General features: G+C 43.8%; 1 protein-coding gene and 1 pseudogene across 1 annotated transcript; one reads left to right on the top strand and one right to left on the bottom strand.

Annotated features, from left to right (window-relative positions):
* Positions 1-11280: 11280 nt before the first annotated feature.
* On the bottom strand, positions 11281-15715 carry LOC125399798 (heterogeneous nuclear ribonucleoprotein K pseudogene; annotated as a pseudogene).
* Positions 15716-16864: 1149 nt separating this feature from the next.
* LOC125399799 (pregnancy-specific glycoprotein 22-like) lies at positions 16865-23970 on the top strand. The gene is made up of 5 exons (XM_085679741.2): positions 16865-16928; positions 18230-18586; positions 20663-21022; positions 22225-22581; positions 23619-23970. The coding sequence occupies exons 1-5, from the start codon at positions 16865-16867 to the stop codon at positions 23900-23902; spliced, it is 1422 nt and encodes a 473-aa protein (XP_085535867.1). The 3' UTR covers positions 23903-23970.
* The last annotated feature ends 1107 nt before the right edge of the window (positions 23971-25077 follow it).

The raw sequence follows: 25077 nt of genomic DNA on the forward strand, positions 1-25077 counted from the left end.
TTGCTGTCTACCCATCACGCATTCCCCCTTTTTATTTTTTAAGGTTTGATGAGCAATTCATGTCTAAGAGACCCCAATATCCCTACAAATGTGCCCTAATATTGTCAAATGAGCCATCAACATAAGTAGTTTGAGCACAATGCTGAACACACGTTGAAGGATGTTAAAAGGATTGAATCCTTGTACCTCCTATAATAAATCTTTGGCTAGGGCAGAAGGGGAAGTGAATGCAAGATGAGGAGAGCCGAGTTACTGAATTAATTGCCTCAGTGTTAATAAAGCTAAACTAACATTCTTGTGATGCTGTATTCCCTGTAAATAGTTTTAATTAATCCCACTTCCATTCAGATTCATTATAGTTTACAGGAGTAACACAGACATATATAAAGCCAGCAGGATACTGTAGAGTTAACTGGTGTTGTGTTGCTTGTATGCATCCCTCGGTGCAATACCACAGCTTCTAAAGCATTTAATGAAACTTGCAGATTTGTGTCTATATATCCTTGGGTTGCCGAAGACACAGAAATATTTATTATAAGCACTCTGTTTAACAAAATGGGCAGTTTGTACTTGTTGGGTGGGGAACTCCCAGGTAGTGCTCCCAGGACACAAGCAGTGAGTCCAATATGACAGGATAACCAGGTTATAATTGTTCATTTTCTCCAAAAGTCCACAGGCACTTGTACTGCTCAGGGCTGTGGCTAACACAGCAGTTCTCAACACGTGACGCAGGACCCTTGTGGGGTCAAATGACACTTACACAGGGGTCACCTAAGACTGTCGGAAATATCAGGTATTTACAGGGACAAACTTCCAGCTAAGAAGTAGTGGAAATGACTTTATGACTGGGGGTCACCACGACATGAGGAACTGCATGAAAGTGTTAGGAAGGTGCAGGACCACTGCTATCACAGAATGTGGCCCATGAAGGTGTCCTAGGAGGTTATCTTCATCCAGACCAGGCAGGCGCCTCCAGGACAAGTCCGTCAGCACCCCAGGCTGTCCACTCAGAGACAGAGTTCTTTAGAGCCCTGGAGCACACTATTCAAGGGGAAATTTCATTCTGAAATGCCGGCAGCAGATTCTCACTGCACACTGGAAAATGTCCATCCACTGGGGTAACTTGTGAGTAATTAGACACTGAAAAACTCAAGTGATGAATGAACTGATGATTTTTGAGAAACTGTACAGTGGATCCCTCCCAGACTCCAAAGTCATAATCCCTATGGGTCACGCAGATCAGAGGACATAATGGTATTGACTCACCAATGACAAATACGAAAGGTGAATGATATCCCAGTATAGTTACAGAGGGCAGTGCAGGGACCACAAGAGAAACATTCAGAATATAGTTACCTCAGTCTGAAAAAGCCAGATACTTTAAAATACACCTTGATTTGACATACATTATTCAGTTTTTTAAATAATGGTTGATCTTAGGAGCTTTAATGTTGTATATATTATTTTTTAAAAATTTTTTCACAATTTTTATGTACTTTAAGTAACTTACTCAGATCTTTATAACATATAAAAAACTTAAAAAGTTTTTAGTTATCTATTTTGTAAACATATTTTAATCTTTACATATAAGTCCTTATTAATAATTTTATTACATCTTTTATATATGCTTTTTAATTATTAAGATATTATTATCTCATATTTATATTTTATTATTTAATACCATATCTTCAGTGGCAGCGACAGTAATTTGTCCCGTGATTTCCTGTTGAAATCTGCCAATCTCAGAATGTTAGCTCTCTTTGTTCTATGTTACTGCTCTGTTATCAGATAAAAACTGTATCGAAACTGAGAAATAGATATCAAAATAATAACAAACATAGTCTTAGCTCTGGGAAGCTGAACCCGTGGGTAGCTGAGAGAGAGCCATTTAGAAAATGAAAACTAGAGGATGGCAGGAGAAAGTTAATTTTCCAAGTCTCTCTAAGGAATGTCACCAGCTCGGTTTTAACTTTAACTCTGTGTATTTTGGTCTCTTTTGTTCTCCTTTTCCCTGTTACAGAGCCAGGGAGCCTGTCTGGTCCAGGAAAGGGGTTAAGTAAGCACAGATCCGAGGAAAAACATGTTTGAACCTGGTGTGGGAGAGCCAAACTCACACTCGGGAGTCACGATAAGACGGTCCAGAAACAGCGGCGGCTGGGTTTTCACTTACTGGCCCATTAGCCCAGTTAGTATCTAAACTGATCACAGCGCCTTAGACGCTCGGCCATCCTGAACTGAGCTGGTAAAACCTGCTGTGTAAAGACTGTGAAATGGTCTGGGATAGTGCGGGGCCGCAGAGCCCTGCGGGACGCTGCGCCTGGAGCCTGCTGCCGCCATGTTTCACTGCGCCCTTCTTTCTTCTCCACTGTCAAATCCCCTGTTGCAGTACAGGAAAATCCGGGAAAAAACGAGCAATTCATCTCTCTCCCCAAATACTTTAGCTGGGGTCTCAGGTCCCTCTGGCTTCCACAAATGAAGTAGAGAAAGCTTTAAGAGAGGGCTTCATAATCCTTTGTGTGATGAAGAAGGAGGGACTCTTGGCTCAGTCGTTTCAGTAGGAACAATTTCAGGAAATTTTAAAACTGTATCATTAAAAAACAGAGAAGCTTCCTCCTCCATCCTTTGGGTGCCACCATCGGAAATTTCCTAGGAACACCTAACCACAAATTTATTTTTGTTGCTGCCTCAGAACTGTAATTTTGCTACTGGAACGGGGACGGAGTTTGAGGAGCACAAAGCGAAGTAATTCAATTACACTGCTTCCTCGTTCTCAGAACTTTTATCTGTTTTTTTTTTTTTTTTTAAATCTTTAGTTCTGGTGTCTGTTTTGGAGCAGAACTACCAGATGTACAGATTCACAGATTCACAGGGGTGTTGATCTACAACTAATCCCTTTCACGCGCCTTGGGTCTGAGCAGTTTCCTTTCATATTCCGCAGTGCAAACCTAGCAATATAAAACTGTTTTTGTTTTCAATTTACTTATTTATTTTTTTTAAAAAAAATTTAAGATTATTGTATTTTCTTACAAGAGGAACATTTCAATAAACTTTACATGCATCAATCAACCCCTTTTCAAATTGGGCACACAACAAAACTAGCACCGTGAAGTTTTATTAAGATGTGGATTTTGAGCTATCAATACAGATACCAAGTTACTACACAAACATCCACAGGAATTTTTCCCATTAATTTTTTTTTAAGAATCATTCACAAACATTTCCTACATAATTCAACACACAGCAAAGAAATGGTATATCTTTTTTCTTTCCTTGTGCATACAATGGAAACACAAGTATATATATATATATATATATGTATATATGATATGTAATTTTCAACTTACAAGATAGTTTAAATCTATAAGTGAGAAATTATCTAACGAAAATAACCAGGATTTACTCGGCATTAGCCACTGCCATGGCCAAGTGTTATTCTGATCAACAAAGTTCACTGCCCCTCACCTTCTAGTATATACTTAAATATGTATATTTAACATAATGGTCAGCTCTTATGGCAGTGCTTTCACCTAGTGCTCCACAGCTAACACAGAACATTGTTGAAAGAGCAAACATTTGCACAAACCAAACCCCAGCCTTCTTAGAAGCACAGACACGAGATGGAAATTTATCAGGCCGCTTCTTTCCAGCCTTTAGGAAACCACCCAGACTGAATTTGCCAATGAATTTCGCCTATACCCAAAAGGTACACATATCCAACGAAGGAGCTGAAAATCAGACTTAGTGTTTACTTTAGGAGTGTGCTGGAAAATTCAACCACCATTTGAAAATTATTTTGGGAAAACAGACCACCAAAAGCAGATTTACTGAATTTATTTTAAAAGTCATAAAATGTTTCTTATGAAAGAATCATTACATTCTGCTCAGCATTCTGAACAAGCCAGGGGCATGTGGCTATTACTTCCTGAAAAGTTTTTACGTCCTGATAAGCCTCTCCACTGACACAATAATCCAAATCAGATCAAATTAAACCGAATTAGAAAAAGCCCAGGTTTAATGGCTGTCAGCGCTCCCCTTCCAGGGCCCCCAGGGATAGAGACAGGATGGAAGACCGGGAAAACCATGCGTTCATTCTCTGGGGGGCAGTTTAAACAGCCTGTGGGAGTGTTTTTGATCTTTTCTGGGAAGGGATCACCATTTGACTGGCTTTCTTGGAGGTGGAGTCTGGACTGAGGCAACTCCCAGAGGAGGGGGCCTGGAACGGAACTTTCCACCCAAACATTCCAGACTCCCAGACACCTGGATGCCAGGGGCTAGGTGAAGCCCCAACCAAAACATTCCAGACTGTTTGAATATAAGGATGTCAGCGGCTGGGTGAATCTTTCAACCAAACACTTCCCTGACTGCCCCCTCCCCCACCCCATGTTATAAAGCATGATCATAAATCAAGGCGTTCACAATAATTATATGGGGGATTTTTTTTTAAAATCACCAACAATGAGCAAAAAAAAAATTTCACTCACTCTGCTGATGTTTCAAAATGTCAGCATTAGTTTTTTTGTTTTTAAATTTATTTATTTATAAAAATTTCCACTTCCTCCCCTCCTCCCCATACCTTCCCATTACCCTCCCCCCCCCCCCCCCCCCCCCCCCGCCTCCCTCTGCAGTCCTAAGAGCAGAGCAGTCAGGGTTTCTTGCCCTGTGGGAAGTTCAAGTTCCTCCCCTCTCCCTCCAGGTCTAGGGAGGTAAGCATCCAAACAGACTAGAATCCCAAAAAGCCAGTACATGCAGACAAAACAAGACCCAGTGCCATTGTCAATGGCTTCTCAGTCAGCTCCCATGTCAGCCACATTCAGAGACTCCAGTTTGATCACATGCTGGTTCAGTTCCAGTCCAGCTGGCCTTGGTGAGCTCTCATTAGATCAGTCCCCTTGTATCAGAGGGTGAACGCACCCCTCGTGGTCCTGATTTCCTTTTTCATGTTCTCCCTCCTTCTGCTACTCATTTGGACCTTGGGGGCTCAGTCCAGTGCTCCAATGTGGGTCTCTGTCTCTATTTCCATCCATCGCCAGATGAAGGTTCTATGGTGATATGCAAAATATTCATAAGTATGGTTATGGGCCAAGGCCAGTTCAGGCACCCTCTTCTCTGCTGCCCAGGGAACAATCTGGGGACCTCTCCTTGGGCCTGGGAACCCCTCCAGAATCAAGTCTCTTGCAAACCCTAAAATGGCTCCCTTAGTTGAGATATATACTTCCCTGCTCCCATAACCATCCTTCCTCCCTCCCCCCATCCCATTCTCCCAAGCCATCCCCAATCCTCCCCCTCTCCCTTCTCTCTAACCATCTCCCCTTACTTCCACCCCTCACCCCCCATGCACCCAAGTTTGCCTGGAAATCTTGTCTACTTCCAATATCCAGGAGGATAACTATATGATTTTCTTCAGGTTCACCTTCTTATTTAGTTTCTCTAGGATCACGAATTATAGACTCAAAGACCTTTAACTATGGCTAGAATCCACTTATGAGTGAGTACATACCATATTCCTCTTTTTGGGTCTGGGATACCTCACTCAGTAAAGCGATTTCTATTTCCATCCATTTGCATGCAAAATTCAAGATGTCATTGTTTTTTACCGCTGAGTAAAACTCTAATGTGTATATGTTCCACACCTTCTTTAACCATTCTTCTATTGAGGGGGACCTAGGTTGTTTCCATGTTCTGGCTATTACAAATAGTGCTGCTATGAACATAGTTGAACAAATACTTTTGTAGTATGATAGGGCATCTCTTGGGTATATTCCCAAGAGTGGAATTGCTGGGTCCTGAGGGAGGTTGACCCCCACTTTCCTGAGAAACCGCCACACTGATTTCCACAGTGGTTGCACAAGTTTGCATTCCCACCAACAATGGATGAGTGTTCCCCTCACTCCACATCCTCTGCAGCATAGGCTATCATTGGTGTTTTTGAGTTTAGCTATTCTGACAGGTGTAAGATGGTATCTCAAAGTGGTTTTGATTTGCATTTCCCTGATCGCTAAGGAGGTTGAGCATGACCTTAAGTGCCTTTTGGCCATTCGAAGTTCATCTGTTGTGAATTCTCTGTTCAGTTCAGTACCCCCATTTTTTAATTGGGTTAATTAGAGTTTTAGTGTCTAGTTTCTTGAGTTCTTTGTATATTTTGGAGATCAGACCTTTGTCTGATGAGGGGTTGGTGAAGATCTTCTCCCAGTCCGAAGGTAGTCTTTTTGTCTTACTGACAGTGTCCTTTGCTTTACAGAAGCTTCTCAGTTTCAGTAGGTCTCATTTATTCATTGATTCTCTTATTGTCTGTGCTGCTAGGGTTCTACTTAGGAAGTGGTCTCCTGTGCCTATATCTTGCAGACTACTTTCCACTTTCTCTTCTATCAGGTTCAAAGTGGACAGATTAATGTTGATGTCTTTAATACATTTGGAATTGATTTTTGTGCATGGTGATAGATATGGATCTACTTTCATCCTTCTACAGGTTGACATCCAGTTATGCCAGGACCATTTGTTAAAGATGCTATCCTTCTTCCATTGTATACCTTTAGCTCCCTTGTCGAAAATCAGGTGTTCATAGGTTTGTGGGTTAATATCCGGGTCTTCTATTCGATTCCATAGGTCAACTTCTCTGTTCTTATGCCAATACCAAGCTGTTTTCAATACTGTCACTCTGTAATAGAGCTTGAAGTCAGGGATGGTAATGCCTCCAGAAGTTCCTTTATTGTATAAGATTGTTTTGGCTATCCTGAGTTTTTTGTTTTTCCATATAAACTTGATTATTGTTCTCTCAAGGTCTGTGAAGAAGTTTGATGGGATTTTGATGGGGATTGCATTGAATCTATAGATTGCTTTTGGTAGAATTGCCATTTTTACTATGTTGATTCTCCCAATTCAAGAGCAGGGGAGGTCTTTCCATTTTCTGGTATCCTCCTCAATTTCTTTCTTCAAAGACTAAAGTTCTTGTCAAATAGGTCTTTCACTTCCTTGGTTAGAGTTACCCCAAGATATTTTATGTTTTTTGTGGCTATTGTGAAAGGTGATGTTTCTCTGATTTCCCTCTCTGCTTCTTTATCCTTAGTGTATAGGAGGGCAACCGAATTTTTTGGAGTTGATCTTGTATCCTGCCACATTACTAAAGGTATTTATCAACTGTAGGAGTTCTTTGGTGGAGTTTTTGGGGTCGCTTATGTACACTATCATATTGTCTGGAAATAACGAAAGTTTAACTTCATCCTTTCCAATTCGAATCCCCTTGATCCCCTTATGTTGTCTTATTGCTATTGCTAGAACTTCAAGCATTATATTGTAGAGGTATGGAAAGAGTGGACAGCCTTGTCGTGTTCCTGATTTTAGTGGAATGGCTTTGAGTTTCTCTCCATTCAATTTGATATTAGCTGTCGGCTTGCTATATATTGCTTTTACTATACTTAGGTATCCCCAGTCTCTCCAACACCTTTATCATAAAGGGATGTTGAATTTTGTCAAATGCATTTTCAGCATCCAATGAAATGATCATATGGTTTTTTTCTTTCAGTTTATTTATATGATGGATTACATTGATAGATTTGTGTATGTTGAACCAACTCTGCATCTCTGGGATGAAGCCCACTTGATCATAATGGATAATTTTTCTAATGTGTTCTTGGATTCGGTTTGCCAGTATTTTATTGAGAATTTTTGAGTCAATGTTCATGAGTGAGATTGGCCTGTAATTCTCTTTCTTGGTTGTGTCTTTGTGTGGTTTTGATATCAAGGTAACTGTAGCTTCATAAAAAGAGTTTGATAATGACTCTTCTGTTTCTATGTTGTGAAATACATTAAAGAGTGTAGGTATTAGCTCTTCCTGGAAGTTCTGGTAGAATTCTGCATTGAAACCATCTGGTCCTGGGCTTTTTTTGGCAGGGAGATTTCTGATAACAGCTTCTAATTCTTCACGACTGACAGGTCTATTTAGATTGTTCACCTGTTCTTGGTTCAACTTTGGTATATGGTACTTATTTAAAAAAATGTCCATTTCTTTTACATTTTCCAATTTTGTGGCATACAGGCTTTTGTAGTAAGATCTAATGATTCTCTGAATTTCCTCTGTGTCTGTGGTTATATCCCCCTTTTCATTTCTGATCTTATGAATTTGCATGTTCTCTCTCTGCCGTTTGATTAGTTTGGAGAGGGGTTTTTCAATCTTGTTGATTTTGTCCAAGAACCAGCTTTTTGTTTCATTGATTCTTTGGATGGTTTTCTGTGTTTCTGTTTTGTTGATTTCAGCCCTCAGTTTGATTATTTCCAGTCTTCTACTCCTCTGGGTGAATCAGTTTCTTTTTTTTCTAGAGCTTACATGTGTGCTGTTAAGTCTCTACTGTGCGCTTTCTCCGTTTTCTTTAATTGGTCACTTAGTGCTATGAACTTTCCTCTTAGTACTGCTTTCATAGTGTCCCATAGGTTTGAGTATGTTGTGTCTTTATTTTCATTAAATTCAAGGAAGACTTTAATTTCTTTCTTTATTTCTTCCTTGACCCAGGGGTGATTTAGTAGCTGACTGTTCAACTTCAATGAGTTTGTTGGCTTCCTGGGGGTAGCATTGTTGTTGAATTTTAACTTTAATCCATGGTGGTCTGACAAAACACAGGTGGTTACTAATTTTTTTTGTATCTGCGGAAGTTTGTTTTGTTACAGAGTATGTGGTCAATTATTGAGAAGGTTCCATGAGCTGCAGAGAAGGTATATTCTTTCCTATTTGGGTGGAATGTTCTATAGATGTCTGTTTAGTCCATTTGATTCAATACCTCCAATAATTCTCTTATTTCTCTGTTAGGTTTCTGTCTGATTGACCTGTCCATTGGTGAGAGAGGTGTGTTGAAGTCTACTACTATTAGTGTGTGTGATTTAATGACTGACTTGAGTTCTAGAAGTGTTTCTTTTACATAAGTGGATGCCTTTATATTAGGGGCATAGATATTCAGGATTGAGACTTCCTCCTGATGAATTGTTCCTGTTATGAGTATGAAATGTCTGTCTCCGTCTCTTCTGATTGATTTTAGTTTGAAGTCGATTTTGTTAGATATTAGAATGGCCACACCCGCTTGTTTCTTAGGTCCATTTGCTTGGAAAACCTTTTTCCAATCCTTTACCCTGAGTAGGTGTCTGTCTTTGTGGTTGAGGTGTGTTTCTTGTAAACAGCAGAATGTTGGATCCTGTTTTCGTATCCAATCTCTAAGTCTGTGCCTTTTTATAGGTGAATTGAGTCCATTGATATTAAGTGATATTAATGACCAGTGGTTGTTGACTCCGTTTATGTATTTATTTATTTTTGGGTAGTAGAGTGTATGTGTTTCCCTTCTTTGAGTTGTGCTTGTGAAGGGTAGCTAACTGTCTGAGTTATTGTAGACAGTGTTGGGAATGTTGGATTCCTTGGGTTGTGATTTTCCTTCTAATACTTTCTGTAAGGCTGGATTTGTGGCTATGTATTGTTTAAATTTGTTTTTATCCTGGAATATTTTGTTTTCTCTGTTGATAGTGAATGATAGCTTGGCTGGGTATAGTAGTCTGGGCTTTCATCCATGGTCTCTTAGTTTCTGCAGTACGTCTATCCAGGACCTTCTGGCTTTCATGGTTTCCATAGAGAAGTCTGGTATAAGTCTGATGAGTTTACCTTTATAAGTTACTTGACCTTTTTCCTTTGGAGCTCTTAATACTCTTTCTTTAATCTGAAAGCTTTGTGTTTTGATTATTATATGGCGAGGGGATGTTTATTTTTGATCAAGTCTATTCGGTGTTCTGTATGCTTCTTGAACTTTCATAGGAATATCGTTCTTTAGGTTGGAAAAGTTTTCTTCTATAATTTTGTTGAATATATTTTCTGGACTTTTGATCTGAAATTCTTCTTCTTCTTCTACCCCTATTATTCTTAGATTTGGTTTTTTTTATTATGTCCCAGATTTCCTGAATGTTTTGTGATGAGAATTTGTTGGATTTGTTGTTTTCTTTGGTCAGAGCATTTATTTTCTCTATGGTGTCTTCATAATCTGAGATTCGTTCTTCTATCTCTTATATTCTATTGGTTATGCTTGTTTCTGAAGTCTCTGTTTGTTTACCTCGATTTTCCATATCCAGCCGGCCCTCGGTTTGTGTTTTCTTCATTGCCTCCATTTCAGCTTTCAATTCTTGAACTGTTTCCATTACCTGTTTGATTGTTTTTTCTTGGTTTCCCAGGGTGTCATTTACGGATTTACTCATTTCTTCAATCTTTTTGTTACATTTCTCTTTCATTTCTTTACTTATTTCTTCAATCTTTTTGTTATACTTCTCTTCCAGTTCTTTAAGTGAGTTATTCATACCCTGTTTATGGGACTCTATTGCTTTCATAATGACGCTGTTTTCCACTTCTTCCGGAACAGGGTGTTCAAGTCCTTCTGTAGTAAGATCACTGGGATCTGGTGTTTTCATGTTGTTTTTCAGAATGTTGGAGGAATTCTTGCTTTGGTGTCTGCCCATCTCTTCCTTCAAATATTCTCTAGTGGATCTTCTGGTACTGGGTCAGGTTCCCCCCTCTGATGAATCTTCTGCTAGGGGATCAGTGCCCCTTGCTGGCCAGGATTCTTGCTGAGCTGATGCAGGGCCTACCTTTCCACCCCTGGCAGGCTGGCTATTGAAACACAGGCATTCCCTCCTGCCGGGTTGCACTTCCAGCCCAGTCCCATCCTGCAAGCCGGCTGAGCAGGGTGATTTTATGGCCTTGAGGAGGAAGGGAGGAATATAGGAAGGGGTTCCTGGATGAAAGGTGGGATGTGCTAGGAGGCAAGAGGGCTTAACCCCTGCAGAGTGGCCAGGGAGTCAAGGGGGACCAGGGACGTCTGAGCTTCTCCTTGTCGAGCTTCTGCCACGGGTCAGAGCAAACTCAGTCCAATGATGAATCTTCTGCAAGAGGATCAGTGCCCCTTGGTGGTTAGGATTCTTGCTGAACTGATGCAGGGCCTACCTTTCCACCACCGGCAGGCAGGCTATTGAAACACAGGCACTCCCTCCTGCCGGGTTGTGCTTCCAGCCCAGTCCCAGCCTGCAAGCTGGCTGAGCTGGGTGATTTTATGACCCTGAGGAGGAAGGGAGGAATAAAGGAAAGCCAGCATTAGTTTTTGTATGCCTCCCAACTCTGTTTGTAAGGAACTGAAACATTACATCTGGTGAACAGCAACAATTTCAGTACACCTCATAAACAGAACATTTATGAAGCAGGTGAACAGAAGAGTATTAAAAACAAAACAAGCAGACAGTCAGGACTCCTTCAGTTCTTCACTAGTTTTAGAAAAACTTTCCAGAATACTGATTCACACTGTTCTACAACAAACACTGTGTGTTTTGTATCTGGTACTGTGTTCTTGTAATGGTAATGATCTGATCTTCAAATTCTTTTAGAGGCTCATCAGTTTTGGTCAATGCCCTGACTCATGAGAGATTTGCTTAATCTGATGACCATCTTTACCAATAATAAGTCCAGCCAAATCTTTGCGACTAGTTACTTGAATAGAGATAATATGTCTGTCGAGATCACCGATTAGCCACAGCCTCCTGCCTAGGAATTATGATATCCAGAACTAGCTTGTGGTTCACAAGCCATTTGCTGTTCTGATGGGCTTCATGTGTCAATTGCACAGTCCCAAGTTTCATCAGCACTGAACCCAACCTTGCCATCGTATCAGTCTCCTGGCCTTTCTCCTCTGTTGTAAGCCATTAGATCTCCTATTCTGAGTGACTGTGGTGGTGGAGGAGGTAGATTCCGAGCTCTGTTGCCACTGAGGCCACCAGGACCAGGAGGAGGTGGAGGAAATCTTCGATGAGGGCTCATACCATCATAATCTCTTTCAGAAGGAGACATGGGACACCCACCCGACCAGGAGGTGTTCTGCCAGTATCCCCTTCCCCATATGGGAAATCTCACAGGACATCCAGGGCGGTCATCAAACCTCATTATAAAACCACCATAAGCATAGGTGTCATCATAAAAGTTGGGATCATAAGGTTGTGCATGTCCTTTGATGGGACACTCAGATATAAGGTCAAGGATGATCTTGAAGCACTCTCCAACCCTATCAGTTATTCCTCCCATAAGAGCAACTGCGTCCATAGAATGAGGACAGCATTCCCTGAAAAGCTCGGTTGTTGTCTGAATGTTTTCTCAAAGTGCTTTGGTTTTAGCACCTTCAATACCAATAATTTCTTCTGCCAGACTTTGATGAATCAACAGTCTCAACTCTCAATCAAAAGTCACTTCCTTTATAGTGTTTCTAAAGTAAGCATTCCTATAGTTCTTCTTCTTTCTCCAGATCATTGGTGCGTTGGTCTATGAGGGTGGAGGGAGCAGAAGCAAGGAAGAGGGCTTGGATGGCTGTGTGTATGATTGAGACAGCCCTCCGGGAGACAACTTTGGTGAATCAGCCTAGCTTTATTCTAGAGTATAGGAAATACACAGGATTGGGGAACCTGGGACAAATCCGAATTTGTAATAAGTGGCACAGTCCTATCACAAGGCTTCATAACCCTTCCTTCCTTCCTTCCTTCCTTCCTTCCTTTCTTTCTTTCTTTCTTTCTTTCTTTCTTTCTTTCTTTCTTTCTTTCTTTCTTCCTTCCCTCCCTCCCTCCCTACTTCCTTCCTTCCAAGTATTAAATGCCTTTATTATTATTTTTTAAAAAAGAAAACTATCTTTTTTTATTATACATTAATTGTTGAGCTATCTTTCCAGTGTTTTTCTCTCTCTCTTTCTCTCTTCAAGATAGGGTCTCTCTGTGTAACAGCTCTGGTTTTCCTGAAAAATTTAAAACAAGTATTCTCTGACATTTAAAACAAAAACTACTTTAAGCAGGAGCTTGGCCAAGGGCATGCCCATTCAGACATTAATTTGTGTCAATAATTTGGTTTGTCTAGGTTCTTCTCTGTCACATCATCCTCAGTAATGGTCTACCAGGAAAGATGTTTATCAATCACCTAACATTCTTTAAGTGACCACTCACAGGTCACCCCCAGCAATCACCAACTGCCAGTCTAAACGGGAAACTTAAAAAAAAAGATTTATTTATTCTTTATTAAAGCATCTTATTTTATTTTCATGTTTATGGGTGTTTTGCTCGCCTGTGTCAAAACATTAAGTTCTGAGGACCAGTTGTGGAATTACAATGCAAGTGTCACCATGTCTCATCTCTAAGAGACAATGGTCATCTGACTCCAGGTCCTAGGTCTGTATCACCAGGCCCAGCTCACACATGACAAACACTGCTCCTCCCACGCAACACAGGAGGCCCACCATCTCTGAGCCTTCAGGTTCTCCTGCATCTGCTTGTGAGTCATCTTTTGCCTGTTTGTCAAAGCCATGGATTGTGGATGGAGGTTACAGAGGCCAACACTTGATGGGAGAGGCCTTTGCGAGGACCGGAGGTTTTACATCTGTCTCTGCTGTCTGCACACACACACACCATCACAAGCGGCAATCTAACCATGGAGGGTGAGGATGGTAGACTGAAAGCATGAACCTGAGAGTCAGAATACAGCCTACTTATGGAGGATAAGTGGTCAAAGCCTCTCCGAAGGTGACAGGCTGAACTGTCAGAGAGCAACGGGCCTCTCACTTATTCAGTGTCCTAACAGACCAGGGCCCCGTGAGTGTGAAATCTGAAACTTAGTGTTATCCAAAGGGACCCATTCACCCTGAACATTCGCTATGAGTATTTTCTACTTCATCCAGGCTACAACTGCCGAAATACAGAGGACTAGAGCTAGGACACTTGGCCCCCTTGGGTTGGTGATACAGACCTACCACACAGATACCTAGGCTGATCAGGACCTCTTGGCCTAGTCCAAGCACATGCATTGATCTGGAAGGGGCTGGAGGAATTTTTTTTTCCTAGAGAGGCTCAGGGTGATGGAGACAGGGGACAGCTCAGACTCAGGCTTAGTGCACAGTGAGTGTGCAGTGGGGATGTTTGTGTGCTGTGCTCGAGATGGATCAGGACTTGTGCCTGCTGCATGAATACTCTTCTACTGATCTGCACCCCAGCTCTGGGTGGGACCTGCTCAGCTCAGAGAGACAGTGTGGCCTTCTGCAGTCCAGGATTGCCCTTCCCTCTGTTGACATCACATGTGACTTTGTTCTGTTTGCTCCAGATGGTCCAGATGACCTGAACATATCCCCCTCAAATACTTATTTCTGACAAACCTCAGCCTCTCCTGTCATGCATTTGCTCATCAATGGGAAGCCACAATCATCCTTTCAAGCGGTTTTTATCCCTAACATCACTACTAATAATAGTGGATCCTGTAACTCTCACGCTCAGAACTCTGCTATTGCCTCAATAGGACCTCAATGAAGAAAATTACAGGTCTTGGAAAATCGATCCCTGAAATGTCAACACTAAGCTTGGGTGAAGCCTTGTTTTTATGGATAGATACAGAGCTTAATTCCAAGCTGGTGTCATGGGCACAAACAAATCCCAACCTTCTCATGAAATTGCAGCTATGATCCTCCCTCCTCTACTTGCCTCTGTGATTTGTCCTGGGTAACCCTGGATTGGTCTTGAAGTGTGAGGAGGGCTTTCTCCTAGGTGGGAGGAACTTCCCAAGAGCAGAAGTTGTACTTAAGGTCTAGCAGATTTTTCTTTCTGTCACTAACTCCTGCCTTCCTATCCCCTCTATTTGCTCCCTGATCTCAGTGACCCAGAAGGAACATCCAGTGCTCTGAACCACGCTCATGTTCCTTCACCCGAAATGCTCCCAGCCCCTGTCTTATTTCACCTGGTGATTGGCTTCTGCTCTGATTCCAGAAGAGGCAGGTGATGACTATGCCTGGGAGGCCTGTCCTGAGTCAGGATGACACTTAGCTGCTTTATTAACTCTCACAGTGTCGGCGGTGGACATCACAGTGTCCGTGGGCTCCGGATCTGGGAAGTGGGAAAAGTGAGACCCAGGGTAGTCATCCTTGAGCTGTGCCCTGGCTCTTAGTGGACACCGGGACAGGAGATGAGCGCAGCAAACCAAGAGGGACACTCATTTGGAGAATGGGGCAATTCCTTTGACATCCCCCTGTGGAGGAGGAGGATTCGAAACAGTGTCCTAGTCAGCGTTAACTGTCACCTTGACACAGTCAGAAGTCACCTGGGGGAAATAGGAGTCTCAACTGAGTCACTGTCTTTATTGTTTCGGACTGTGGACGTGTTCTGTGACGGATTGTCTTAATTGATGCAGGAAGGCTGGGCTGAAGTGGGCAACACCATCCCTAGGCAGACAGTTCTTGATTGTATAAAGCCAGCTGTGTCTAAGGCGCACAGTGAGAGGATGAACCAGGGACTTAATCTTCAAGCAGCACATGTTCTGGCTTGACTTCCTTCATTCCTTCACTGGGACCCAATCTTGGAAAGGAAACACAACCTTTGCTCTCCTGAACTGCTTTTGCTCAGGGTATTTTTTTAAAAATCATAGCTAGAGAAAGAAATTTAGAGCAGTGTACAGGGAAGAGCAGACACCACCTTCATCTGAATCAATGTTCTCTGTACTCAAGAGCAGAGCCCCTCAGCACCGTGTGGGCAAAGAGAATGGACGACTTAGACACCAGAGATGGGCAGCAAGTGTAGGTGCAACCCTACATTAGTGTCCTCTCCTTTGAATCTGAAGAAACGTTCCCTAGTACTTTCCTTTGAAAATTTTGGAGGCACAAAGCTCCTACCGAGGACCCCCATCTTCTGGAGGCATACTACTTCCAAATTGTCCAGGGCTTCCCAGGACAAATTTGGAACCCTGCACAGACCCACCAAACACTCAATGGAATCAGGAGTCCAGAAGAACACAGTGGACAGGAGTATGGGGCCTGCATCCCACCTCTGCTGAGGGTTTCAGGGCAGTTCACAGTTAATTTGTTGGCCATGCCTGCTGTAACCCTAGACATGAGATTGCAGTTCTTCCAGCGATCTCCAGGTGGCAATATCAGGACACTCACTCAACAGTCAGAAACTTGTTTCTCTGAAAGATGGCCTTGCCTAGGAGACTGGTTTCCATCCCTGTCCCTACTAACGCGAAACTCTCTTCCTAGATCCTACTCTATTTCTTTAGTCCGAGATAACCTCTCTGCTTGAGGAACAAGAGAGTCACCTCCTTCTTGGTATCTCTCACATGCAAAAATAGGATTACCACAAGGGGATTACCTAGTCAAAGGGCAAAGGTAACCTAGGAAGATCAGGGAGGACATGGGCTCACTCAACACACCACTCGGCCAACACAAGATGTAGCTTTGAAACCCTCCACGGAAAGAGGGAGTCTACAGTCCTTTCAAGGACACACAGGTCACCTCAACTCCAACACCGAGAACATGAAACTCCTCACATAACTAATGCTTCTGGCCCTCTCTTCTGGATCAGAACTTTGGTGACACTAGTGATACCGGATCGATCTTCATTCCTATTGGCTATTCTTCCGGTCTCTCACAGCCTTCACAGGCATCGCTGCCACCTTTCTGCTGGGATTAAATAACTCCCACCTTCCCAGAGCATTGAGAACACAGGACAGAATGGGTGCTCAGCTGGTTCTCTGTGTCACCAGGATGCATAGGCAGAATGGAGGCTCCCTCTGGAGCTGAAAGACCCAAGGCTAGGACACAGCCTGTGTCAGCCCTGGGATGAGCCATTGTTCTCTGAGGGCATGGCGATGCTTATCAGCCTTGTTGCTCAATGTGCTACTTGGAGGAGAAACATAAAGGGAAGTTGAGATGGATGCCAGAAGCACTGGGAGTGGAAGGGATGGAGCAGGGCCTTGCACATAAAAACCAGCACCAGCAGCCCACTGGATTCTCTACAGTGCTCCTGCACTCAGCTCAGAGGGAGAAAGGACTGCACTGTGAGAAGAGAGATGGGGGTGTCCTTGGTGATTCTCTGCCAAGAGGGCACACTCTGGCAGGGGCTCCTGCTCACAGGTAAGTGGACCCACTCTCTGAATGCATGAGGAGGGGGTCTCAGAAGCAGGCTGGAGCCCCCTAAATAGGACAGGTGCCTGAGATGAGACTCCAGGTTTCTGTTTGCTGTCGTGGGGCAGAAGGTACAGTGAGGGACAGAGGCTCAGCAGCCTGGAGCTCTTGGTGGACTGGCGATGATAAGGGGAAGAGAAAAGCCTCCAGCACTCAATATTCACAGTGAAGTAAATTGGCCACCGTATTCTGAAGCCTGATGTCTCCAACCATGACAGTGTGATTCTCCAAGTAGAAATCAAACAGGGGTGGGCCAGTAAGATGGCTCAGTGTGTGGAGACATGACAACCTGAATTCAGTCCTTAGCACCCACAGGGTAGATGGCGAGAACAGGCTTCTCTGCCCTCCATACAGGTGTCATAGCTAGCACCCACACATGGGCACACAGAGACACTTTTGTCCACACAGTGTTATGGCATACACTTACACTTGCACACACTGAGACATTTTCCTCCACACAGATTTGTGGTAGACCTTTCTCATGCACACATGGAGACACCTGCCTTCATAAATACATAAATACAATACATGAGTAAATCTAAAATAATTTAAATCACATTTGAATATAATTACTGTCATTAACTCCAAACTGGAAACTATGTAGAGAATCCCACGGGGCCACATTCCTTCTTCCTTCCTACTTTCCTTCCTTCCTTCCTTCTTTCCTACCTTCCTTCCTTACTTTCTTTCTTCCTTCCTTATTACCTTCCTACCTTTCTTCCTTCTTTTCTCCTTCCTTCTTTCCTTCGTTCTTTTCTTTCTTCCTTCTTTCCTTCCCTCCCTCATTCTTCCTTCTCTTTTCCTTTATTTCTTTATCTACCTGTGTCTGAATCTTTTCCAGGAACTTAACTTTACAAAAAGATCAGACTAATACCTGTCCTCACAATGCCCTTGCTCTAGTGGACCTGATGTCAGTATATCTGAAAGACGAAGTCATGACTTGACTAGAATTACAAATGGAACAGAGACGAATGACAGAAAGTGAGGAGTCTTCAGAGGAGGAGTTCAGAGAGGCATTGCTTCTCAACCAAATCCTCTGCATGGGGAGGGATATGGGACACTGGGAGGGAACCAGGCAGACATCTGGGTAGAGGGTTCCTAAAAGAGTTAATGACACACTCAGACACTGAGTCAATGAAAGTAATGTTGCTCATCTCTACCAAGGAGGGTGGGCACAGCCCTGACCACACACCTAAGCTGAGTGATGATCACATCCTCTCAATATTGGTGGTTTTTCTGCTTCTTTCTAGCCACACTTTTAGGCTGCTGCCTATCCACCACTGACTATATCACCGTTAAATCTGTCCCACCCGATGTGGCCAGTGGAGAAGATGTCCTTCTCCATGTCCACAATCTGCCAGAGGATCTTCTAGCCTTCGCCTGGTTCAAAGGGGCAACAAGCATGAAGCATGGAATTGCAGTATATGCGCTGAACAAAAATTTAAGTGCGACAGGGCCTGCACATAGTGGTAGAGAGACAGTGTACCACAATGGATCCATGCTGCTCCAAAGTGTCACCGAGAAGGACACAGGATTCTATACCCTACGAACCTTAGACAGACATGGAGAGATTGTGTCAACAACAACCATGCACCTCTATGTGTACCGTAAGTGAATCTTTGTGAATTTTGGGTTTTGGGTGGGGTCCATTTCTTTGGACACCCACAGTAGAGTGGCCTGTGCTTCCTCCCCTGTGCACTGCAACCACGTTTTGGGGTTTCAATATTCTGTGCAGGACACATATGGCATAGAATAATGGCAGAAGATCAGAATTTTACATTTGATTTCACCCTGAGACAGGTGGATGGTGGGTAACTCAGTCGAGGATATCAGCCTCTGTCTTGACCCTTGGGATTCTTATCAGGAATATGTATGTCCCTGAGAAAGACCTAGAGGCAATCACTATTGGGCCTGGTAGAGGATAATTTGGGATTCTCACAGAGTTGTGAGAACCAAGATGCCTTGGCTCTAGACCTGTGTTCCAGACTCAACTCCAGCTAGCCCTGAGAAGCATTTTTACAAGTGTTCGATTTTGACTTCCTGATGGCAGGGAACAATGCTTTTTCAGGAGTCCGAGTCCTGCACCTTTGGAAACAGCCTGTGCTCTGTCATGAGAGACATGGTTAGTCTAGGTCCCCCAGAGATCTCCAGAGACTGAATGTGGATACATAATGGGATAGCTGCCCAGGCCATTACCTATTGTTCTGGTGGACTTGAGACTTCTCAGGGAGGTCAGGGAAACCAAGGTCCTCCTGACCATTGTATTCTGGGGTCCAGCTCAAGGAATTCAATCTGCAGTAAGTGGTACAGGCTACACTGGCAGCTCCTAGATGTGAACCTCAGCTCCCCTAGTGATCACCAGGGGTGGTAGCAGGACACACAAACAGCTGGTGGGAATGAATTTGCCTGAAGAAGGACCTTACCTAGTAGCTGGTACCACCCCTGTTTTTTTCAGACCTGGAAATCATGATCACAGTGTTCTCAGACCTCCTGGCTTCTTAATGTGTCTGCTGCTCTGCCAGGTGATCATGTTCCATGGTTCCCTTTATGTGTTTCCTTTGGGAAATAGACAATCTGCAAGGGGAATGAAGTAGACAGAGGTCCAAGGTATCTCAGAAGACCATGGAACACATGGGCAGACCCATTACTCAGCTCAGCAAACACAGGGAGTGGGAGCATGGTCTTGAACTCTTGCATGAGACAAAGGAGCAGGAAACAGGCCAGGAAACAGGCCACCTCCTCCCACACACTCAGGATGTGAGACTCCTGACCCATGCTGAGCCTTTGAACTTGGTCAGAACTTTGATTGGTGGCTCCACTGAGAATAGATTTGATATCTTCCCATCCATCACTCAGCTGGTCCCTTTGGAGCCTCACAGATTTCTCTGTCAACTTCCTGCTGGGAGCAAATTCTGTGTTTACTGAACATTGAAAACACAGGGAAGACTGCGTGGCCAGATGGGTTTCTGTGTCACACAGTTGTGCAATGTTATCTTTTGGTGCTTAGAGACCAAGGCCAGGACACGCAGAGTGCAGCCCCAGGGCCAGCTGCTATTTTCTCATGTCACAGGTATGGTCGTTACCCTTGACTCTCGCCATGTCCTAAAGGACAGAAACATAAGGAGAGAAGGGGAGAGGGACACTGAGCAGCATCAAGACTGGATGGGCAGAGCAGTGTTTTGAACACAGACACCCACAGTTCATGGGACTCTTACAGGTACCCAAGTTTTTTTTTTTCTAGGCAATATTTCTTTCTTTTTTTAAAAATAAGACAAATTGAGGTTTTTTTTTATTTATATAATGTCCCAGTCTTTGTGGACTTGAAAAAGCCTAGCTAGATGGTGAATTCAGGTGTTGGCTGCAACCCTAAGAGGAACACAACATCAATGCCAGAGAGTGAAGCCTCAGGGTCTGTAGAGAAGAAGCTGAGCAAGTAGCCCCCCAACACCATCCACTGTAAATGTGAGCAGGGATCTGAGGGCAGTAAACTGGGGCAATATTGACAACTGAAGAGAGAAAGCCATATAGTCAAAATGATAAATGCAGGGACACTGAGAACATGGATACCATGTGCTGACCTCCGTCAAGTAAGACTGGGAGACACTCACCCACAAAGCGAGGCTGAGCAATGAACACAGCTGCTCAGGAAACAGGGTCTCATGGCTCACCCTCTTTCTTTCTAGCTTTCCTTTGGACCTGCGGGCGCCTTGATACTTCTGCCCAGCCCACTGTTGAATCAGTGCCACCCAGGGTTGTTGAAGGAGGAAGTGTTCTTCTACTCGTTCACAATCCACCAGAAAATATTGTAGCCTATATCTGGTTCAAAGAGATGACTGTGTTCAGGAAAGTTGAGATTGCCCAATATATAATAGATAGGAAATCAACTGTGTGGGGGTCAGCATACAGTGGTCGAGAGACGTTGCACAGTGATGGATCCCTGCTGCTTTATGGTGTCACTCAGAAGGACTCTGGATTGTACACCCTACGAATCCTGAGAACAGACATGAGAAGTGAAGAGACACAGGTGCAACTTCAGGTCCACAGTAAGTGAGTCTCTGTGATTCTTCACTGCTGGGTGGGGCTTAGACACACAGGACTGCTGTGGCTGGCTTATCCCTTCCCTCTCCTCTGCACTGTGTCCCCACGTGGAGGTTTGAGTACTTAGTACAGGACACACTGGTAGAGACAAATAGATCACCTTCAATCTTCTGAATCCACCTACTTCAAGGAAGACCTTGATAAAAAATAACTCAGCCAAAGTCAGTTCGGTCTCTTGGGGCTCTGGACCAGGGAGCCATGAATCCTGTTACCTTTCCAAGGCTGATTTAAAGTGACCCAGGGGAGCATTTTCTAGTGCTCTACTCTTAAATCCTTTCAAAGCAGATAGGGAAAAATGGTTTTAGAACATCCATGTCAAACTAGGGTGTTTATTAGTTTCAAATTGAGTGTCATAAATAAAATCCAGGAACTGGTGCAGAGACCATGGAGAAGTGCTTCCCATTGGCTTGCTTTTCATGCTTGTTCATTCGGTTCTCTTCTATCACACATAGCTCCTAGCCCAGGGCTTGAACTGCTTGCGTTGGTCTGAATCCCTTTATATAAATCCCTAATTAAAAATGTACTATAGTTTTGCCCACAGGCCAGTCTGGTGGTGGCATTTTCAACTGAGGCCTTGTCTTGCCAAATGATTGTGGCTTGTGTCAAGTTGGCCTAAAACCATCCTAACTGGTACCCAAGTACTAGTACCCAAGCCTTTTAAAGCCTTGAGTCTATCTTGAAGATCACATTGCTCCCAGTCTCCATGCAGCTCCAGATCTAAGGGTTACCTGACAGAGAAGCAACTGCATCTGTTAGGTGAAGTCAGGGGCTGAGTGTTGCCTCAAAAGAAACTGAAGAAAAATCCTGGCCTGTTGAGTTCAGGGGAGGTATCATCTCAGACCCCAGTGTGCACGAGTGTGGACAGTATCTGACTACGGGCAGTGAGGGAGCAGTCATGTAGACACCCAAGGGGACAGCTCCATGCAGAGGCCATGACAGTTTTGGGGGCACTGTGGAAAGGAGGAAGTCATGTTTCTGCCCTTCATTAAGTGGGTCACACACACACACACACACACACACACACACACACACACACCCACACACCCCTGCTGAGCGACAAACCCATCAACTCAGAATGGAGGTCACCATCTATTCACCAAGCACAATGATCCTCAGGTGATGGATTTTTTTCTCTTTTCCCTTCCAGCTTCCCTTTCTCTGTGCTGCAACCCTCTCGCTTCTTCCCGGTTCATGATCCAAGCGGTGCCTCTGTATGCTGCTGAAGGGGAAGGCATTGTTCTCCAAGTTCATAATCTTCCACAAGATCTGCTAGCCTTTACCTGGTACAAATCAAAGAATAACATCCAGGTCCTTAAAATTGTAGAATACAGCAGAGCCATGAATTCCATCTCCTGGGGGCCTGAAAGCAAAAGAAGAGGGATGATGTTAAGTGATGGATCCCTCATGTTCCAGGTCACTGAGAAAGATGCAGGAATGTACACACTAGAAGTTTTAAACAAAGATTTCAAAATTGAAAGAGCATACGTGGAATTTTATGTAAAGAGTAAGTGACTCTCTATGTTCTCCAATGGCTTGAAGTGTCTGATCCCACTTCATATACTAACCTGTCAGGATTGGGCTGTGTCTGCCCTCTCCCCTACTGCATTGCGTCCCCACACTGGAGTTTGGGCCCCTACTGCAGCACACACATGGGGTAGACAAATTGTAGTAGGTCAGAACCCCTCACCTGTCTTTTACCTGAAGAGAGGAGGACCTGTGTTGTGTAAACTCAGCTTCAGGATGTCAGCTGCAGCCCAGACACTTGTCCATGTGTCTCACTATGTACATGTCTCCATAAAGACTCTGTGGGAGTCAGGCAGGCACTGGCTGATGAAGTCATGCGGTCCTCATAGAGAGCACCAGGAAGCCCTGTCTCCAAAACTTTGCCCATAGCTGGATTCAAGGTGTCACTGGAGAGCTTTTTGTAACTGTTTAGATTTCCTCTCAGAGCTAACAGGGACCAGGACTTTACTGACTGTTCAAGACATGGGACTGACTACCCATAGAGTGTAGAACCAGCTGTGTACTGCCATGACAGCTGCAGTTAGGTAGGCCACCTGTGCATCTCCTTTTATTACTCAGTGCACAGGTGTCCAGGCCATTAGCCTATTGCTCTGATGGACTTATGAGACTTCACAGGATGGGCAAAGCACCAAGGGAAGAAGCAGAGGAGGCAGCTGCTCCAGATCCCTCCTTCATTGCAGGGGTCTATAAAATTCTCTTTGGCACTAAATAGTAGCAGATACTGCTGATGTCAGCAGCTTCTCCACCCCAAGGTCAGACCATTGCTCACAACTAAGCTTAACTCATGGACATGGCAATGATCAAGCATTGTGTGTCCTATCCTAGTGAAACCGAGACACAGAAAACAGTGCCTGATTCAGGGTCCCACAGTCCCTGGGTGGCAGATCCAATGCTCAAGCTATGTGTATAATCACAGCTCCAAATTCTCCGCCCTGGAAGATTTATAAAGTCTGAACTAAAGAGACCTGGTTGAACTCTCTGGATGACTATCATTTGGTACTCTCTGTTTCTTCACAGAGTCTGTGACACAGCCCTTTGTGCGAATCAGTGACACCACAGTTGCAGGACATAGATCTGTGGTCTTCACCTGCATTTCACCTGACACTGATGTCTCCATCCGTTGGATCTTCAACAACCAGAGTCTGCATCACCTAGAGAGGATGACTCTGTCCCCAACAAAGTGTGGACTCAGAATAGATCCTGTCAGGAGTGAGGATGCTGGAGAATACAAGTGTGAGGTCTCCAACCGAGTCAGTTCAAAGACCAGTCTCCCAGTCACCCTGGATGTGATGAATGAGTGACCTCACCTCTCATCCTACAGCAGAGTGGGGGGGCATTTCTTTCTTTCTTTCTTTCTTTCTTTCTTTCTTTCTTTCTTTCTTTCTTTCTTTCTTTAAATTAAATCACTGCTTAGCTCATTGGTGGGGGAGAATTGTCTGTATTCTGTCAATCATGTCTTAAATAAACACTGATTGGCCAGGTAGGAAGTATAGGTGAGTCAACCAGATAGGAAGTAGAGGTGGGGCAATGAGAACAGGAGTTTTCTGGGAAGCAGGAAGCTCCCTTCGCAGTCCAGCCCAGACCACCAAAGAAGCAACGTGTGACTTGCCCCACTGTGAAAGGTACTGAGCCATGTGGCTAGTATAGATAAGAACAATGGGTTAATATAAGCTACAAGAGCTAATAAGTAGCCTGAGCTAATGGGCCAATCAGTTTATAATCTTATGGAGATCTCTGTGTGATTTTCTTTGGGGCTTGCCGGTTGTGGGGAACTGGGAAAGACATAAACCCCAACAAGCTGGCCTCCATGTTACAGCCCATTATTAGCTCTAGCATCTTTTTTAATATTTATTTTATTATTTTTAGTATTTATTTATTATGTATATAATATTCTGTCTGCATGTATGCCTGCAGACCAGAAGAGGGCATCAGACCTCATTACAGATGGTTGTGAGCCACCATGTGGTTGCTGGGAATTGAACTCAGGACCTTTGGAAGAGCAGGTAATGCTCTTAACCGCTGAGCCATCTCCCTAACTCTAGCATCTTTTTTAAAAAATTATTAGATTAAAAAATACCAATCCAAGTTCCCACTCCCTTCCCTCCTCCCATTCCCTCCACACACCCTCCCACCCCACCCCCATCTAATCCTCAGAGAGGGTAAGGCACATTGCCTTGTGGAAGGGCCAAGGCCCTCCCTACTATATCCAGACTGAGCAAGTTATACATGCAAAGAGAGTAGGATCCCTAAAAGTCAGTGTAAGCAGTAGAGATAAATCCTGGTGCCACTGCCAGTGGTCTCTCAGTGTGCCCCAGCCATGTAACTGCCAACCACATTCAGAGGAACTATTTTGGTGAGCCCCATTAGCTCAGGCAAACTGTTTCAGTGGATGAACCCATCATGGTCTTAACCTCCTTGCTCATATACTCATTACTTCTACTCTTCAATTGGACTTTGGAAGCTCAGTCCAGTGCTC

Source organism: Myodes glareolus, chromosome 1 (genome assembly GCF_982192425.1).
Source record: "Myodes glareolus chromosome 1, mMyoGla1.1, whole genome shotgun sequence".
Lineage (NCBI taxonomy): Eukaryota > Metazoa > Chordata > Mammalia > Rodentia > Cricetidae > Myodes > Myodes glareolus.

What these genes read in the sequence shown, in the direction of transcription:
- LOC125399799 (XM_085679741.2), top strand. Translation starts at nt 16,865, where the DNA reads ATGGGGGTGTCCTTGGTGATTCTCTGCCAAGAGGGCACACTCTGGCAG. An exon ending in GCAGGGGCTCCTGCTCACAG is followed by an intron (nt 16,929 to 18,229) that starts GTAAGTGGACCC and finishes GCTTCTTTCTAG; the next exon opens with CCACACTTTTAGGCTGCTGC. An exon ending in GGTGCAACTTCAGGTCCACA is followed by an intron (nt 21,023 to 22,224) that starts GTAAGTGAGTCT and finishes TTTCCCTTCCAG; the next exon opens with CTTCCCTTTCTCTGTGCTGC.